The sequence below is a fragment of the Schistocerca cancellata genome, chromosome 8, assembly GCF_023864275.1.
Source record: "Schistocerca cancellata isolate TAMUIC-IGC-003103 chromosome 8, iqSchCanc2.1, whole genome shotgun sequence".
In the NCBI taxonomy this organism is placed as follows: Eukaryota; Metazoa; Arthropoda; class Insecta; order Orthoptera; family Acrididae; genus Schistocerca; species Schistocerca cancellata.
The window spans coordinates 341,549,930-341,570,242 of NC_064633.1; the positions used below are offsets into that span (position 1 = coordinate 341,549,930).

The 20,313-nt window shown below is 42.2% G+C and overlaps 1 protein-coding gene across 1 annotated transcript in view; it reads left to right on the forward strand.

The window, feature by feature from the left end:
- LOC126094552 (protein groucho) overlaps positions 1-20,313 on the forward strand; it is a 701,311-nt gene that overhangs the window by 544,161 nt on the left and 136,837 nt on the right. Inside the window, exon 5 of the mRNA XM_049908986.1 lies at positions 19,075-19,137. Coding sequence (XP_049764943.1) covers positions 19,075-19,137 — 63 coding nt within the window. The remainder of the gene's footprint in view (positions 1-19,074; positions 19,138-20,313) is intronic.

A 20,313-nucleotide genomic window follows, 5' to 3' on the forward strand; every position in this document is an offset into this window, starting at 1 on the left:
TCTGGTTAATTCTTAAAATGTTTCTCCATTCTCCTCTTTTCTTTTTGCTCACTGTAGGCGTGCCTGCGTCGTTCGTGGTGGCCTATCTCGTCGTGGACTCAGTGCGGCCTTGACACCATCTGCAAATGGCCACGTGGAGCTCCCAACATATTCACGTGGTTACCTATACACAAGAAATCCTTTTACCAACTTTGGGAACAGGTTCCTTACACCAAAACAAGAAAAAAATGTCGAGTCCCCATGAGCTGTGAAGACTTGTTTATTTTCAGTATTGTGAAACACATCTCTTCTACTGGAAGCTCTTTGCATTCTGTATTTTGGAAGGATATAGTATGGACCGAAATCGGAAAAAAGTGCAGCGAGCATGCGTACCTCAAGAGGTATGAGCCCTTAGTCATCTTCCCTACTGTGAAACATCTCTCTTCTATTGAGCAAATGATCGTAACTTTTAAGGTATGCATTTTATAGCTCATGTTTACTAGACATTTTTTCCTTGTTTTCATCCCAAAATTTTGTAAAAGTATTTTTCAAACATCCTGAATGTTTTGTAGCGGTATAACTTTAACCGTTTGAGCAATGGGTGAAGCGATTAACTGAGCTTTGGGTTGCACCTTTAACAAAGCGTTTATTACAATAATTCCCAAATTTAACATTGACATAAATTTCTGCCTCACCATCAGTTTCATGGACTAAGGAAAAACGTGACTTCCAAGTTAAAAGAAATTTTCAGCTCTGATTTATAATAAGAGAAAATAGATTCAATTTGATTAAAAAGATGCACAATAAATCATTACTACCCAAGAGCATCTGGGTAGACCAGAAATAAAATATGTGCTTAAATCCAATTTCCCATGCAGATATCGTAGTCATAAATATTTTACGACGACAATTAGCTTTACAGACTCGCTGTCAGAGTACAACCAGTGACAATTACATTTCTTTATGATTCCATATGTAATACTGCATCATACAGATGTAACTAAGTTTCCGGGACAGATAAGGTTATGTGAGAATCTGAACTCGGTGTTATAATCACTAATCACAGTGGAATCAAACTGGAAATAGTGAGTAATTTCCCGGCAGCTTGCAAACAAAACTAATCGTTTAAAATTATACATCAATACAATCATAACCTAAAATGCACAAGTTAAAAACGATATTAAGGTAAAGGCTCAAACTTTTTCTGATCAATAGATGAAATTCCAACTTCGGAAACCATCATGATCAGATGAGCTTATAGATGCACAGTAGCTTTTGTAATACACAGATCTACACTAAACTTACAAGTAGTGAAGCATATGCCAGATAGAGCTTCCATGGTTAACTGTGATCTTTGTCACACTACACTCTTTCCCGCATGGGGCAGATCTTTAGTACATGGCAACTTCAAACTCATAGGCAAAATTAGCAGTAACCGGAACGGACTTATTATTAACATGCAGAAGTGGCAAATGTTATTATCAGAGGAGTTTTCTAGTTACAATAATAACAAACAGCGTTCAGCTTCACACACATTACAGGACAGCCAGATAACACGAGTTAACTTGATTTAGAAAACTAGTTAGTAAGTAATGCCTCCCGCAAGTAACGCTGACAGCACTTCACAAGGCCCAAACGCTCTCCAGTGAACTCGCTGTATCTCGCAACTATTCCTTGCAGAATGTCTCAAATATTATTACCTTTAACGAGGAAAACCACGGCTAATTCCACTCCGTCTACATTCACGCTCTTCCTTCATATGACTCGCTGGACTGGCGGCCGGGCAACACACAGCTCCAGTATCACCCGGCCGACCAGCTGCGGTCTGTGCTTACAATGCTAGGGCATCAATAAACAGTACTTCCCGATCACCGTTTCGTAACCGACCCCCTTCTTCCTTACCACCCTCTGATAAACAACCTGCCTCACAAGGGACATCACTGATTCAGGAGGCGGGAGTACTGCCAACCTCTGTATGCGGTGCCAGCCGTGACACAATTTTGAACGGTGACGGTCCTTCCAAACTCCCTTGCGGTACGCCCGAACTTTCTGCAGATTACTCTCCGTTAAGAATAATAGTGCTGCGTTCCGTTTATTAGGATCCAGTCAAAAAGCAGGTCTGATATTCCTCTATGCTCGTGCGTTGTTAACAGTTAGGCCGGTTCCACAGTGGCACCGACAACGGTCGTCAGACACCGTCGCCAGAGGTCGCCCAGTAACGTCGGCCGACAGTGTGGTCACAGTGCCTCCGATCGCAGTCGTCAGTTTTTGCAGAGTCAAGGAAGTTAGGTTAGAATGTATTCTATGCATGAAGTAGGTTACATTTTAACTACTTAGGGTGGGATGGATACTTGACGCTTCTGTGCTTGGAGACGAGTGCTGCATAGCGGCTTTTGCTGTTAAAAAGAGGTCGAATGGATGTGAATGAGCTTTTCTGTCTCGAAAAGAACGTGGCGAGTACTGTACACTTTGTCCTCAGTTATCAGAATAACCAGACAAGTTTTATGAATATATGAGATGGTGGGTTCTGTTACATGGCTCGAGATAGTTCGTGGTGACTTGAAAAGCTGTTTCGCTGCATTTATTTAAAGCTGTGCAGACGTACGTCAATTAACTTTCGAACACCTGAAGCACTGGAAAGGGGAAATACGTACCGTATACCACATTTGGAAACCACCTCATATTATCAGAATCAGTATCCTTCTGGCATAAAATTGCCAGTAAGTGGTAGTGATAATTTATAGACAACTAATACCAACCTACCACAAAAAAGATACAGTACAGTAACTATAAGCGTGTAAATTACACCACCATTCTCACTTAACAAAATATTTTCCAAGATTAAAATCTATTCCAATAAAGATTTTGCCTACTGGTGGTTTGCAATAAACCTGCGTCTTCAGTCCATAGATTCCGAACTATATCCCGATTATGATATTTTCATCCTCGAAATGCCACAAACTCACTCTGTCTTGGACTAAATTTATCAGTTTCTCACGCGTCGTATTCCTTTTGTGAGAACGTCGGTCGATTTGACCAGAAAAAAACAAACTTATTTGAATTTTACCAATTGTCGTCCCAAGTTGTACGTCTCACCAATAACATCGGCAGGTAGTGGAGAACTGATTTGAAGAGTCGGCCGTCTTCGGACGATATCGGTCGTCGTCGGAATCCACCAATGTCGGTGCCACTGTTACCACAGCCTTTGTTGCTATCCTCGGTTCGTAGGATGGTTGCGCACGTCATGCCAGTAGTAGGAAAAAGTGGCACTATTGAGGAGTGCGCAGGCGACGGTGGGGATTAGTGCGAGGGTGATTTTTGGTTTGGGGGGAGGGGGGGGGGCGCTGATGGCAAGTCAGCCGCGCGGACTAGCCGGCCCTCGTTAGCCGGCGTCCGCATGGGCTGGCAATCTCAGCCCGCTAACAAGCGGCCTAGCGGCACCCCGCCCCGTCTCCCAGCGACGTCGCCTGCCTACCGCCTTCCCAGCGTCTTAACGCTCAAACAGCGGCTACCGCGGGAACAACATGTCAGCTTCGATTCCACAGTGTACTCCGAGCCTGATTCTACACCTAAACAGTGAAGTGTACGGCTGCTCCCTAACATTGTACGAGGGGCGTTCGATAAGTAATGCAACACATTTTTTTTCTAGGCCAGTTTCGGTTGAAACAATGCGGAATTTGTTGTGGGACGTCGTGAAATATTCTCACTTCAGCCCATGTAGTTTCAGGAAGTTCCGGTAGATGGCGGAGCTATACGTAGCTTTCAAAATGGCGTCTGGAACGGGAGTCCGTTTCAAGCAGACAGCTGTCAATGAGTTCTTCTGGCGGGAAACCTGAGCATCGCAGATATTCGTAGGGCTTGCAGAATGTCTGCGGAGACCTGACAGTGAACAAAAGCATGGTGAGTAGTTGGGAAAGGCATCGTCATTATCGCAAAGAGGTCGCGCAGACCTGTGCGATCTGCCGTGTTCCGGCCGGCCGCAAACAGCTGTGATTGCTGCAGTATTGGAACAAGTGGACACACTCATTTGCTGCAGTATTGGAACAAGTGGACACACTCATTCGAGGTGATCGACGGATCACAATCACACACCTTAGCTGTACAACTGGACGTCTCTGCTGCTAGTGCTGATACACTGGTCCAACAGTTGGGGTACACAAATGTGTGTGTCCGCTGTGTTCTTCGCTGCGTAACAGAAGACCATAAAGAGCAACGGAGGACCATTTGTGCGGAATTGCATGCGCGTTACGAGGCCGGTCGTGACAATTTTTTTGAATATTATCACACGCGTTGAAACAAGTGTTCATCACGTCCAGCCGGACAGAAACGGCAATCCACGGAGTGGCGCCACACCATCTCTCCTCTGAAGGAAAAGTTGAAAGCCGCACCCTCAGCCGATATGGCGATGGTCTTCTGGGAATCCAAAGGGGTTGTTGTGTTTGATGTCCTCCCTCATGGTGCAACGATTAACTCTGAATTGTATTGTGCTACCCTCAGGAAACTGAAGAAACGACTTCAGTGTGTTCGCCGCAACAAAAACGCAAATGAACTTTTCTTTCTCTGTGACAACGGAAGGCTTACACAAATCTGCCCACCCGAGAGGAACTCACAAAACTTCAGTGGACTGTTCTTCCTCATCCACCCTACGGCCCTAATCTTGCACCTTCCGACTTCCATCTGTTTGGCCCAATGAAAAATACACGCCTTGGGAAGCAGTACGTTGCTGATGAGGTTATTGGGGCAGCAAGACATTGGCTCCGACGTCACCAGTAGAGTGGAACCATGCAGGCACAAAGGCCACCCCAGTAACGTGGCTTAAGTCCGTCGCATTGAACGGTCATGTTGAAAAATAGGGTTTTGTAGCCAAAGGAGTAGGTAATAATTCGCTGTATTGGAATCCTGAATAATACCAAGCTCCTTTCGGAAGAAAAAAAGTGTTGCATTACTTATTAGATGCCCTCGAACTCAGAGAGTAATGGTGGCAGATGTATAGATTCAAACTGACCCTTGCGGTCAGGAAGAAGCTCCCTCTCCTCTAAGGCGAGGGCAGAGGTTTTTGTGAGACCAATTTTTAAATTTGTTTTCGTCTTTTGGCAGTTAATATGCTTCTCTTATTGGCTTGTCGTATATCTTTTTTACTTTTTCACGACTTCACGCCGGCCAGTGTGGCCGAGCGATTCTAGGCGCTTCAGTCTGGAACCGCGCGACCGCTACGGTCGCAGGTTCGAATCCTGCCTCGGGCATGGGTGTGTGTGATGTCCTTAGGTTAGTTAGGTTTAAGTAGTTCTAAGTTCTAGGGGACTGATGACCTCAGATGTTAAGTCCCATAGTGCTCAGAGCCATTTGAACCACGATTTCACTAACAGAGATAACATCAGCCTAACAGCCTGATTAGGAATTTGCCTGTTGCAATAATTGTCATCACTTCTGTAATATTGCAGAGCAACAGTAAGCTATTTGGTATCAGTGTCACTAATTATACCTATAGCAGTGTTTAGCTTTGGAAACAACGCATCACATTGGGTGCACATGTCACTATCTTCGGGTGGTGCACCAAGTGCGTTACATTATAAACTTCACAAAGTTTTGAGGATGTTGCTTACGTAAAACATGTTGCAATTTCTTACACTTTTCTTTGTATATACCGTTTCCTTCTTGTGCTTCGTATCTTGCCTGGTCGTTTAAGGGGGGATATATTAGGTGCTACAACAGAAATGCTAACGTTCAGTGCATCATCAACTTCACACACAGGAATATAAACATCTGCTTTCTTCAGTTTCACATTCCAGTGACAGTGATCGTTCGGGTTCGTTATCACTAAATTTCTTGATTTAGCGAGTATAGCAATTCCTGGTGTTATGGTAACACCACTATATGTTTCTACTATGACTCTGACAAATTTCCAACAATTCTATCTTTCACTTTTCTTAAACTCCTCATTATTGTTTGTGTGTGTGTGTGTGTGCGTGTGTGTGTGTGTGTGTGTGTGTGTGTGTGTGTGTGTGTGTGTGTGTGGTGCAAGTTCTCATTCCTTTGTTAGAAACAGAGGAGAGCTGGAAACAGAGTTGCCAACAGTCATATTTTACACTAGAAATTCGATTACGCGAAAATTTCTAAGAATGTTTCTCACTTTGGTTGCAGTAACTACTAACGCGTTAACCAAACAATATCTTGTGCAATTTTCATAAGTTGTTGATGGGAGTTTTGGAGTAAATCTATATCTACATCTACATGGATACTCTGCAAATCACATTTAAGTGCCTGGCAGAGGGTTGATCGAACCACCTTCACAATTCTCTATTATTCCAATCTCGTATAGCGCGCGGAAAGAATGAACACCTGTATCTTTCCGTACGAGCTCTGATTTCCCTTATTTTATCGTGGTGATCGTTCCTCCTATGTAGGTCGGTGTCAACAAAATATTTTTGCATTCGGAGGAGAAAGTTGGTGATTGGAATTTCGTGAGAAGATTCCGTCGCAACGAAAAACGCCAATCATTTTATGATTTCCACCCCAAATCCTGTATCATTTCTGTGACACTCTCTCCCACATTTCGCGATAATACAAAACGTGCTGCCTTTCCTTGAACTTTTTCGATGCACTCCGTCAGTCCTATCTGGTAAGGATTCCAATAATAAATTCAACTGGGAGGAGCACACCACAGAACTGCTGAACCGTCTTAACAAATCTCTGTTTGCAATGCGAATTTTGTCAGACATAGGGGATATAAAAATGAAAAAGTTTGGCATACTATGCTTACTTTCATTCCATAATGTCATATGGGATTATTTTTTGGGGTAATTCATCAAGCCAAGCTAAAGTTTTCCGGGCACAAAAACGTGCAGTAAGAATTATATGTGGTGTGAACTCAAGAACATCCTGCAGAAGCCTGTTTAGGGAACTAGGGATACTAACTACAGCTTCCCAATATATTTATTCCTTAATGAAATTTGTCATTAAAAATATATCACTTTTTCAAACCAACAGCTCAATTCATGGAATCAATACTAGAAATAAGAATAATCTTCACAAGGATTTAAAGTCACTTAGTCTTGTACAAAAAGGTGTGCATTATTCAGGAACACACATTTTCAATAACTTGCCAGCAGCCATAAAAAGCTTAACAACCAATGAAATTCAGTTTAAGAGAAGCCTAAAGGATTTATTGGTGGCCAACTCCTTCTACTCCATTGATGAATTTCTTAGTAAAACCAACTGATTTGTATATAAGTACAACATAACTTCTGCACAATTTCAGTGCAGTAATGTGTTCACTGAAAATTTGTGTGTGTGTGTGTGTGTGTGTGTGTGTGTGTGTGTGTGTAAGTATAATCTAACTTCTGCACCATTTCAGTGCAGTAATGTGTTCATTGTAAATAAGTATTACAGTAGTTGTATTACATGTTTATTACCTTATAAATAAATAACAAACTTTTTATTTTAAATTCAGTGCATTAGTATTTGTAAAATGACTCTTAGTGTTCATTAAAAAATGACGATCATTCCACTCGGGACCTGTGGAATGGTACATTAGCTTATTTGTTTTAGTTGTAAATATTTGTCATGTATTGTTGTTTTTCTGACATGTTCCACATCCTGGAGGACCTCCTCACTACGGATCAATTGGAATGAAAGTAAATCTAATTTAAAAAAAAAACCGCGCAGTGTTCCTTCCAATTCAAGTTCGTAAAAACTCGTAAAAATGCAATTTTTAAAATTTTTGGTAATAAATATTTACGTAACGCAGATAGCTGGAACAGAGAATATAATGTTTATAATAATATCAGTTGTGTATAACAAAGAAATTAGCATTCTGCGACATTTCAAATTAGAATAAAATTAAGTAGAAAACATCAGTTTTCGTGTTTTCTTCTTAAATTTGTACGTTAAAAGAAAGCCAGCGCGCGCGTTGTGTGTGTGTGTGTGTGTGTGTGTGTGTGTGTGTGTGTGTGTGTGTGTGAATTAAAGTTGAACATATAAAGAGGGAGCTTTAAAGCAAAACATCTGCTGGTCTCCAGTACGTTTCGTTTATAAGTTATAAACTTTTTTTAGTTTTCTACTGTTTTAATAGTTGTTTACAAAATACAAGTTGTTGATAGGACTGTACCATTTACAAAACCAAGATGAAATGAAAATATTTTATTTCTTAACACATATGATGTCGACGTCTAACATATATTTTTTTCAGAGAAATTCATGATCATGAATTGATATGTCCTGTATGATTTGAGACGAAATTGCCTGAGATTACGATTCTTCTGATTTAGAGACAAATTGCAGATGATGCATTTAAAGTAGTTATTCAATCAAGAAGGAATTTGTAAAGCATTTTCACACGTACTGTCATAACAATTGTACTAATTAACCCCTACATGTGGTCGTCCTATCATGTGAAAGCGCTCATCCAGACAAATCGAGTGAGCTACCTAAGTATTTATATATGTACTTAATTGAATTAGATGTTTAATTAAATGGCTCTGAGCACTATGGGACTCAACTGCTGTGGTCATAAGTCCCCTAGAACTACTTAAACCTAACTAACCTAAGGACAGCACACAACACCCAGCCATCACGAGGCAGAGAAAATCCCTGACCCCGCCGGGAATCGAACCCGGGAACCCGGGCGTGGGAAGCGAGAACGCTACCGCACGACCACGAGATGCGGGCTGTTTAATTAAATGCAGCATAATTATTTACACAATACGCGATCTGCCTTGCCGCAGTGGTAGCAACTGTTTAGCTAAAACACAAGACAGCTACACAAATAGCATTGCAGGTTGTGGTGGATAACGGATGCACAAATCATAAACAAAATTTAGATCGTAAGTTTCCTGTGCTTAATTCAGTTATTCCGATTGTTGCCCCTGCAACAACTGAAACGGAGATTGCCCCTCTTTAGGATCCGTAGGTTAGTCCGGCTTTTCCACAGATAATACTCCCTTGTGGTTTTACGTACTGCACGGCTATCTGTATCATTGAGGCACCCAAACCACCCTACCTTGGCAAGGTTAATGGTTCATGGGGGATGGCTACAATGTATAAGGAATCACACTTACTCACTTCAGACATTTTTAGCAAAGAAGATGGTGATTTGGTTTGATTTTCGTAAAACCGACGCATTGTGCCAGCTATAAACACACGCCGCCGTCTCGCTTGATCGCTCACAGCCCTTTTGCTCCGAATTCTGAAAGCTTCGCTCTAGACGACAGCACCAGATCTGTTACTTTAGTGCAGTAGTTCCCAAACGTTTTCTCTGACGGAACACATTGAGAATCCTGCTATTATGACGGAACACCTTTTTTATTTTGAAGGATAATGAAATTAAAAAAATGAGAATTACTTGTTTTATTCAATGATTAATTAAATTTTATAACTAATAACACAGAAATCCTAATAATTAAAAAAAGATTAGCATCATCACAGTGTCGAAAAAAACCGCCTTATTATTAACACTTTTTCACGGGGCACTTATTCACTTCCCACGGAGCACAGATGTTTCATGGAACACAGTTTGGGAATTCCTGCGTCAGCGGAGAATTTGGGTCCCATCAACCGTGCGTCTGCGAGCGCTTTCTTTTTCTTCTTCAGCCATTCCACGATTAGGCATTATGGCCTACTCCTGCCTCAGCATTTCTTCCCGGCCTTCCCACACTCTTTTTCCCACTGGAATTGTGTTCCATTGCTCGTCGAGGAATTCTCTGCGGTAATTACGCTCTTTCCAATACTGCTTTCGTTACATTACTTTTTCATTTAATGACTGTAACTCCCTCCCCCCCCCCCCTCCCCCCAGTTTATCTTCTCTTATTTCGAGGGAAATTCATTTCTCATGTTTATAGTTTTCTTACGTTTTTATCTTAATGTGTAACTTTCTGCACCATATAGTACCGTAGATATTGTTGTGACTTTATAAAATTTAACGTTTCTTGTGGTGGCCATTTTCGCAGCAGCTGTATACAGATTGCAGTAGTTTAAAAGAAAAACCCCTTTTACATGCTGCACATTAATTTTTTTTATTTTTCTTATGCACCGAGATGCATTTTCGAGAGAAACCTGCTTGGTTTACAAATAATAAATTCGACTCTGATCTGTAAAAAATTGCCATTTTATTATAAAAACTCCCATGAACTCTTTTAAATCTATAACCTATATGTGTAATGTAATCATCATGTAATATTTTAGGACACCCACTGATGATATCTTGTGACTGAGGCGAAAATAGTCTAGGTGCATGTTGTTGTTGTTGTGGTCTTCAGCCCTGAGACTGGTTTGATGCAGCTCTCCATGATAATCTATCCTGTGCAAGCTCCTTCATCTCCCAGTACCTATTGCAACCTACATCCTTCTGAATCTGCTTAGTGTATTCATCTCTTGGTCTCCCTATACGATTTTTATCCTCCACGCTGCCCTCCAATGCTAAATTTGTGATCCCTTGATGCCTCAGGACATGTCCTACCAACCGGTCCCTTCTTCTAGTCAAGTTGTGCCACAAACTTCTCTTCTCCCCAATCCTATTCAATACCTCCTCATTCGTCACGTGATCTACCCACCTAATCTTCAACATTCTTCTGCAGCACCACATTTCGAAAGCTTCTATTCTCTTCGTGTCCAAACTATTTATTGTCCATGTTTCACTTCCATACATGGCTACACTCCATACAAATACTTTCGGAAACGACTTCCTGACATTTAAAGCTATACTCGATGATAAGAAATTTCTCTTCTTCAGAAATGCTTTCCTTGCCATTGCCAGTCTACATTTCATATCCTCTACTTCGACCATCATCAGTTATTTTGCTCCCCAAATAGCAAAACTCCTTTACTACTTTAAGTGTCTCATTTTCTAATTTAATTCCCTCAGCGTCATCCGATGAATTCGACTACATTCCATTATCCTCGTTTTGCTTTTGTTGATGTTCATCTTATATCCTCCTTTCAAGACACTGTCCATTCCGTTCAACTGCTCTTCCAAGTCCTTTGCTGTCTCTGACAGAATTACAATGTCATCGGCGAACCTCAAAGTTTTTATTTCTTCTCCCTGTATTTTAATACCTGCTCCAAATTTTTCTTTTGTTTCCTTTACTGCTTGCTCAATATACAGATTGAATAACATCGGGGAGAGGCTACAACCCTGTCTCACTCCCTTCCCAACTACTGCTTCCCTTTCATGCCCCTCGACTCTTATAACTGCCATATGCTTTCTGCACAAATTGTAAATAGCTTTTCGCTCCCTGTATTTTACCTCTGCCACCGTTAGAATTTGAAAGAGAGTATTCCAGTCAACATTGTCAAAAGCTTTCTCTAAGTCTACAAATGCTAGAAACGTAGGTTTGCCTTCCCTTAATCTTTCTTCTAAGATAAGTCGTAGGGTCAGTATTGCCTCACGTGTTCCAACATTTCTACGGAATCCAAACTGATCTTCCCCGACGTCAGCTTCTACCAGTTTTTCCATTCGTCTGTAAATAATTCGCGTTAGCATTTTGCAGCTGTGACTTATTAAACTGATAGTTCGGTAATTTTCACATCTGTCAACACCTGCTTTCTTTGGGATGGGAATTATTATATTCTTCTTGAAGTCTGAGGGTATTTCGCCTGTCTCGTACATCTTGCTCACCAGATGGTAGAGTTTTGTCAGGACTGTCTCTCCCAAGGCCGTCAGTAGTTCTAATGGAATGTTGTCTACTCCCGGGGCCTTGTTTCGGCTTGGGTCTTTCAGTGCTGTGTCAAACTCTTCACACAGTATTGTATCTCCCATTTCATCTTCATCTACATCCTCTTCCATTTCCATAATATTGTCCTCAAGTACATCGCCCTTGAATAGACCCTGTATATACTCCTTCCACCTTTCTGCTTTCCCTTCTTTGCTTAGAACTGGGTTTCCTTCTGAGCTCTTGATATTCATACAAGTGGTTCTCTTTTCTCCAAAGGTCTCTTTAATTTTCCTGTAGGCTGTATCTATCTTACCCCTAGTGAGATAAGCCTCTACATCCTTACATTTGTCCTCTAGCCATGCCTGCTTAGCCATTTTGCACTTCCTGTCGATCTCATTTTTGAGACATTTGTATTCCTTTTTGCCTCCTTCATTTACTGCATTTTTATATTTTCTCCTTTCATCAATTAAATTCAATATTTCTTCTGTTACCCAAGGATTTCTACTAGCCCTCGTCTTTTTACCTACTTGATCCTCTGCTGCCTTCACTACTTCATCCCTCAAAGCTACCCATTCTTCTTCTACTGTATTTCTTTCCCCCATTCCTGCCAATTGCTCCCTTATGCTGTCCCTGAAACTCTGTACAACCTCTAGTTTAGTCAGTTTATCCAGGTCCCATCTCCTTAAATTCCCACCTTTTTGCAATTTCTTCAGTTTTAATCTACAGTTCATAACCAATAGATTGTGGTCAGAGTCCACATCTGCACCTGGAAATGGCTTACAATTTAAAACCTGGTTCCTAAATCTATGTCGTACCATTATATAATCTATCTGATAGCTTTTAGTATCTCCAGGGTTCTTCCATGTATACAACCTTCTTTTATGATTCTTGAACCATGTGTTAGCTATGATTAAGTTATGCTGTGTGCAAAATTCTACCAGACGGCTTCCTCTTTCATTTCTTAGCCCCTATCCATATTCACCTACTATGTTTCCTTCTCTCCCTTTTCCGGCTGTCGAATTCCAGTCACCCATGATTATTAAATTTTCGTTTCCCTTCACTACCTGAGTAATTTCTTTTATCGCATCATACATTTCTTCAATTTCTTCGTCATCTGCAGAGCTAGTTGTCATATAAACTTGTACTACTGTAGTAGGCATGGGCTTCTTGTTTATCTTGGCCACTATAATACGTTCACTATGCTGTTTGTAGTAGCGTACCCGCACTCCTATTTTTTTATTCATTATTAAACCTACTCCTGCATTACCCCTATTTGATTTTGTATTTATAACCCTGCATTCACCTGACCAGAAGTCTTGTTCCTCCTGCCACCGAACTTCAGTAATTCCCACTATATCTAACTTTAACCTATCCATTTCCCTTTTAAATTTTCTAACCTACCTGCCCGATTAAGGGACCTGACACTCCACACTCCGATCCGCAGAACGCCAGTTTTCTTTCTCCTGATAACGACGTCGTCTTGAGTAGTCCCCGCCCGGAGATCCGAATGGGGGACTATATTACCTCCGGAATATTTTACCCAAGAGGACGCCATCATCATTTAACCATACAGTAAAGCTGCATGCCCTCGGGAAAAATTACGGCTGTAGTTTCCCCTTGCTTTCAGCCGCTCGCAGTACCACAACAGCAAGGCCGTTTTGGTTAGGGTTACAAGGCCAGATCAGTCAATCATCCAGACTGTTGCCCCTGCAACTACTGAAAAGGCTGCTGACCCTCTTCAGGAACCACACGTTTGTCTGGCCTCTCAACAGATGCCCCTCCGTTGTGGTTGCACCTACGGTACGGCTATCTGTATCGTTGAGGCACGCAAGCCTCCCCACCAACGGCAAGGTCCATGGTTCATGGGGGGAGGTGCATAAAAAAATAAAAAGGCATTTTACTTTTAAAACGCTGTAATTTATAAAATTTCGTTTGGGTTCCTGTCCTCGTTATGCTCTCTAATGTTGTTCTAATCGTGCCACGTATTTGTCGAGAGGAGTTAGTTTTCTTATTGGTATATGTTTTTCTCCTTCAAAAGTTGTCACATGCTAGATACTAGAAGTTGGACACCTGTTCTATTAATATGTTGCAGTCGTTATCATAGTTCTTATACGGTATTTTCCTAAAAAGGCTATTGTTTGTGTTGTTCGTGTCTGCAGAATATAATTTAGACGTACATTATTTAACCTGCGTACCGGTATTTGTAATTTGTCTTGCTGTCCTGTATGATTACCTGATCATCAGCAAAAAGCATCGTATTTAGAAATTCATCTGTCTCATCCATCCTCTGACCATATTTCGATGTAGATGTTCAACAGTCGCCGAACAAATTCTAAAATACTATCAGTCATAACGAAGTAGCAACGATACTTGAATAATTCACTTAACATGTTAGACTTGTTTGACATCGGTCCCACGCACTAGAGCAATATTCTAGGATGAGTCGCACGAGTGCTTTCTAAGCAGTTTTCTTTTTAGGCAGCACTTTTCCAGTATCCTACCACAGAAACGAAGTGTACCATCTACTTTACCCACGAATAAATAAGATGTCACATCCCTACAACTGTCGTGCGAATACGGAACCGGTGGGTTCATGATGGCGATAGTCACCGCCATGCACGATCTCCGCACCCCAACGCTACTAGCGCCCAAGAGGTCAGACATACTGTTCGCTCGGTCTTGAAAGATCCTACAGCCACGTTACTTGCCTTGACTCGGGAAATGGACTTGTTCACAGCAAGACAAGTGCGACGATTGCATTCATCATCGTCGTACTGTCCGAGCATCTGGTGGTGGTGGTGGTCGTATGCAGTGCCATTAGGTTCACAACACGATCATCTCTAGCTCGCATAGTGGGTAACCTGGAAGAGCGTTACATTTCAGGCATGTTAATGCCGGTGGTTATGCCCTATCTTCGAGTTCTCCATTGCATTATCTTTCAACAAAGTAATGAAAGACATTTGTTTCCCGTGCTGTCCTGACTTATCTCGATACGTAGTGTGTTAGGCTGCTGCCCTGATCAGCATGATGTCTGGATGTCTCACCCACAGAAAACATCTGGTGATGGGTTGGAGAGAGCCTGGTACGGCACCACTCGCCAGCTACTTCGAAGAATTCACTATGTGCTTCCGAGTGTTCTACTGAGTTGTTGTTTCCATTTTATACGTAATGTTTCGACGGCCGGCCCAACCGTCTGCTTCAGCACGCGAAGAAGACGGCTGGGTCGGTCGTCGAAATATTGCCCATAAAATGGAAACGACTTGGCAGAATACCCGGAAGCACACTATTAATCAGTCGCGCCTAGGGAACCTGAGAGAAGTTTCTCTCGGTACCCAACTGGGTAAGAACCGACGATGCTGCCCTAAGTATCAGTTCTAAATGCCGCACCGTGTGTACGCACAATAAGTATAATTTCATTATATACTATGCTCCCTGGTGGCATAGTTTTGATGGTTTTCAGCGTATATATGCGTCTGTGAACTCTTGAAATTTGGTGATCGGTACCTCAGTGTAATCCTCGTGCACAATTTCGCATTAATAGAATGTACACTGGTGAAAAGAACTAGGGGAATATAATTTTGCGCGTCTGCCATGCCCCACTGACCAATGATTGAGGACTGAATGTGTTACGAAATTATACCTTTATCTTTCACAAAGTAAGTACGCTATAAAACATCATTACACTCTCGTTCGTTTCCTCAAGAAGAACTGGAATGTCCGACAGGTGTCTAAAACGAAGTGGAAACAGTCGTTCATCCCGTCATGCTGGGTGGTTTTCATTGAACTTCGAGAGATTCAGTAACGTGTACGCTCTTCGTGAGCGTTTATCACTGCTTGACACCTACTAGGCATGCTCTGTATAAGTCTACGGAGGTCACCATCCGTTTCCATTTTTCAGTGAGAGCTCACGAGAGTTCTTGGATAGTCTATGGTGGAACAGGACGATCACGAACACGTCTGTCGATCATGTTCCACATAAGCACGATTAGTTTTAGATCAGGACTCACCACCGGCCGTTCGATTATTTCAATGTCCAGGCTTCGCAAGATATTCCTGCTGACGCCCGCCACGTAGGCCCTGGCATAAGAAGAAATTCAGGGCCACCACCGTATGCAGCAGCAACCACAAGGTGCAACAGGAACTGTTCGATGTACTCTCTGCCAACAAGGCGACAATGGACATCGACAATATCCTTATGGCTGTCAACACTGAAGCCTCCCCACAACATCACAGAACGTTGGAAATCTGTCGATTTGGTGGTCAACATTTTTGACAAGTACCGCTCACCACGGGTTTCCGCACACGAACAGAGAATATTTAGACTCGTCGTGAATAACACGTTTCGGCAGTAACGAAGTTGCCAGTTGACATGAGGACGTCAGAAGTGAGAGAGAGCTGCAACATGTTGTGTCAAGCGGGGTATTCAAAAAGGACGTCTGGATCGTAAGAACCTTTCTCGTAGCCAGTTCATTATAGTCTGATCTGACACAGCGACTCCAGTGACTCTTCTGAGATTGTCTTTCAGTGCTCTGGCGGTATTCGTACGACGCTGCGATGCAGAGATGGCCAGATATCGGTCTGCATGTTGGTTGTAATTTGTCAGCGACCTAGTCCAATTTGCGCTTTGTACTGACCTGTCTTTCTGTAGCATGTCCTACTGCCATCTGTGTACATCACTAGAAAACACTGGAACACCGGTGCGTTCTTCCTTCTGAGGACCGCGGGTACCAACTTCCTTCTGAGGGATCACTTGACACTGTAATGCATAACACGGCGCCTAGATGGTGAATGGTTTTAATTGTTGCCTACATTGAACGCGAAGATCTCAAGCCATGCAAGTAAGATCACCGGTACCTCAAGTATCAAAATAGATTCAACATACCCGACGTCGATGCACGTGGCCTACTAATTCTTTTGAACAAGGTATATTTGCGTCGCACCTTGTGTACACCGATAAAAACACATGGTCACAGTTTTCTAAATCTTCCATTGCCGGGTGCGTGTCTTGAGTTAACGTACCTAGAAAACTCGCTGGAAGAACGCCGTGTCCCCGGGAGCAGCGAGTAATTTAATTTGATTTTAGTGTCGGCGATAACTAGCGGCCAGAGAGGTAGTCCGACTCGCAGAGTTTTTACGATGCGCCGTTTCCGCTGCAGTGATTGCCTTTCCACTTCCACGACCGGCGGTGTTGTTGGAGCAAGGCGAGCTTTGTGCCGACCCACGCAGTGAGTCAGCTAATGGCCACCACACGATCGCCACATTCTGCCTGAGCAAAGCGACCTGTGGCACCTTAATCCTACCGCCTGTACGTGGGACACAAATTGCGGAAGACAGAAACCGAATTTCGGAAACAGATTTTTTCTGTCATGCTTACATCTTATATCTGAATCGATTTTACTAGATGTTTATCGTGCATCAGTTGTGTTACACAGACGGCTGTTCCGATTTACGTTCCACGGATATAGTGAAGTTATCGGCTGCATTCTTCATTTTCTTCATAAAAGAGACGGTACGATTTTGTTATAGATGTGGATCATCTCTTGGAGACAAGGAGGGGGAGATTGATGGAGCAACAGTAACGTGTCACGATCTTCGATTAAAACATGTTATATTCTTGCATAGTCTACAACTTAAGTCGCTAGTTTTGTGGAAACATTACAGAAAATATCGTCTGTGACACACATGTATCGCTATGTGAAAAGTAGGTTGTATGTTAGAAATCGTAAGGGGCAAACTACTTAGCAAATAAATTATTCAAGGACTTGTAATTCTCTGCCGCGTGGCGCTTGTTGTATTTTTTTCCTCTCTCTCTCCAACGAAAGAAGAAATGACAAAAAAGATTTTGGCCGTGAAGAAATAAAAAGAATTGTACAATACATACCATTAACTTTTCTCTAAGACACAGTCGCAGATCTCGTAAGGCCAACGGGAAGAGAACAACGTGGACAGAGGGCAAAAGCTGATAAATCCCGATCTTCAGAATAGGTAGAGACGGCAAAAGTACGGTGTAGGCATCAATGTGACGTAGTTTCCCGCTAGACATGTTTGGAAAGTCATCACAAAGCTTTCTTGTGGCGCCCAAGCGTTCGTAGCGTCACGACGTTTACCTTCGTTAACTTCCTGCAAGAAAGCTGAGGGAAGTAGATTTGTACTGTGGTTTAGGATCTACTTCGTCGTCACAGTTATCATTAAATTCTTTAAGATTTTTAGCACGTAAAATATTTCCAGAAGATGCCGCGAATGTGGTGTTGTCTGATTTACCTTTTTAGTTGTCCAGACTTCTTCGGTATCATTTATTTTCAAAATGATACACGAAACACCTCGCCTGTTTTGGGAGATAGACGCTCACACTAAGCTTCTGTGAACTACGCATGTTTCTCTTGCTTGTCTCTGTGTATGGCCGAAAACGGTCGCGATTAAATACTATATTAGCGTTTAGCAGAAATTTTAAAAACCATAGGAGAGAAGAAATCATTTTCCTGCGAAGCTCTGGACCCTGTCCAACTTTTGCTTGCTGTTCTGTACTAACTGCACGTTGTGTTGCTTAAGGCAAAAGCATGAATTTTATTTTTGACAAAATGCAGCAACTCCGAAAGAGGCACGCTTGTCTGCCAGATATCGGTTATTGTAAGATCACAGCCGCCTGCTGCGTATATGTATATTCGGCTTAGCTACATAGAAACGTGTGTGGACAAACGATCATACGCTCTGCAGAGATCAAGCTACGTAACAGCAAGGAGACCATACTGCAGAACAGCAGGGTGCCCAAACATGTGTATGGCACTTGCTGTAATGTCAGTTGTCTGGCAGAGACCGGTTTCTGGAGAATGTAATGGAGCTATCAATAAACGATGTGTACCTTAATGAGAGCCCCAGTAGTTGGCACCCCAAAACTTCGAGATATGTGTAGAAAATCATGTTGCACACAGTCAACTGCTAGAAAAATTTTATTGTTGCTTCCAATTCCAATTTTTACAAATGTATTTGCTGATTATTATTAAAAAGCGAAATTGGTAGCAATAACAAAGATTTTCATAGAAGTTGACAGTGTACAACACGGTTTTCGGCATAGATACAAAAGTGTAGCACGTAAGGAAACCAATAAGAAAACGCTTGGGCCTCACCGCCGCGTTTGATATCAGCAGCCAAGGAGGATTACTTACGTACTTATTGGAATCAAAGAATTGTACGTAATAGCTACATTATCTAGCCGTAGTACTGACAGCCAAGGGAAGAAATGTTAATGTCTCTGCTGTTTGTAAAATGATCTTTTTTCACATCCTTTAGTGTATTACTAGTTCTGTCAATTTAAAAGCATCCCAGCGTGTTCTGTTGGTTGTACCTGTTGCGGACATTCTGTATGTAGTGTTAGTACTTCTATTGACCTGAATCTTAGTAAATAACTTAATTTTTTGTCAGTAATGATGTTTTTTTTCTTCTGTTTCAGACGGAGATTGCTAAGAGACTGAACGCTATTATAGCACAAGTACTGCCATTCCTCGCCCAAGAGGTAAGTAAGTAGTAAGAAATTTTAAACTAAGAAATATAAAGCACTTCTTTATGAAGCATAGTGTTCCAAACAGATTAATCCATTTAACAAGACTGTATCTTCTGTATGAATGTAGATAGAAACTTGCTAACTTTGACTTAAGCACAGTACTATAAAGCTGCTTATTTTGAAAAGAACCAATAGAATTTACAAGGGTATATGTTTCACGTGTATGTACATACAGCCTTGTGTGCCTTTTACAATTACGCTTAGAGTACAATTCTGGTCGATGCACTTTCATTTGTCATGACAATAATACGCTGACGGAAAATATGTCGCAACACCAGCAGGGAGATGTGCGACATTAATGACAGTTGGTAGCCCTTTTTCTATATCTGAAAGATGATGTCTGTTCAAATTTTACACCAGTCGCATATGAGGATACAAATCAGGTTTTAAATACACACTGTAACGGAGGTGGAGGAGGAGATTAGTGTGTTACGTCCCGTCGACAACGAGGTCATTAGTGACGTAACACAAGCTTGGATTAGGGAAGGATTGGGGCGGAAATCGGCCGTGCCCTTTCAAAGGAACCATCCCGGCATTTGCCTGAAACGATATAGGGAAGTCACGGAAAACCTAAAACAGGATCGTGGGACGCGGGTTTGAACCGTCTTCCTCCCGAATGCAAGTCCAGTGTGCTGACCACTGCGCCACCGCGCTCGGTCACGCTGTAACGGTCGTGAGCATTAGTTACTTTGAGATTGGACGTGGTGAGTTGATGTTAGTCAAAAATGCCTTTAAGGCAACAATGACTATTTTATTAACACCTCACTGAGTTTGAACGAAATCTTGTAATACGGCTACGAGAAGCTAGATGTTCTTTCTGTGATACTAAGGAAAGGCTTGGTATTAATGTACCCACTGTACATGACTGCTGGAAGTGGTGGTCACGAGAGTGTACGGTCGCAAGAGGACTGGGCTCCGGTCGGCCACGTTATGCTACCGTGATGGGAGACCATCGTGTTCGGCGCGTGGCTCTGACGCATCATACTGCATCTGCAGCAGTAATTTGAGCGTCGGTTGGTACCACAGGGACGCAGTGAACTGTTACAAATCGGTTGTTGCAAGCGCGACTTCGAGTCAGACGCCTTGCAGCGTGCATTCCACTGACCACAAACCACCCCCACTTGCGAC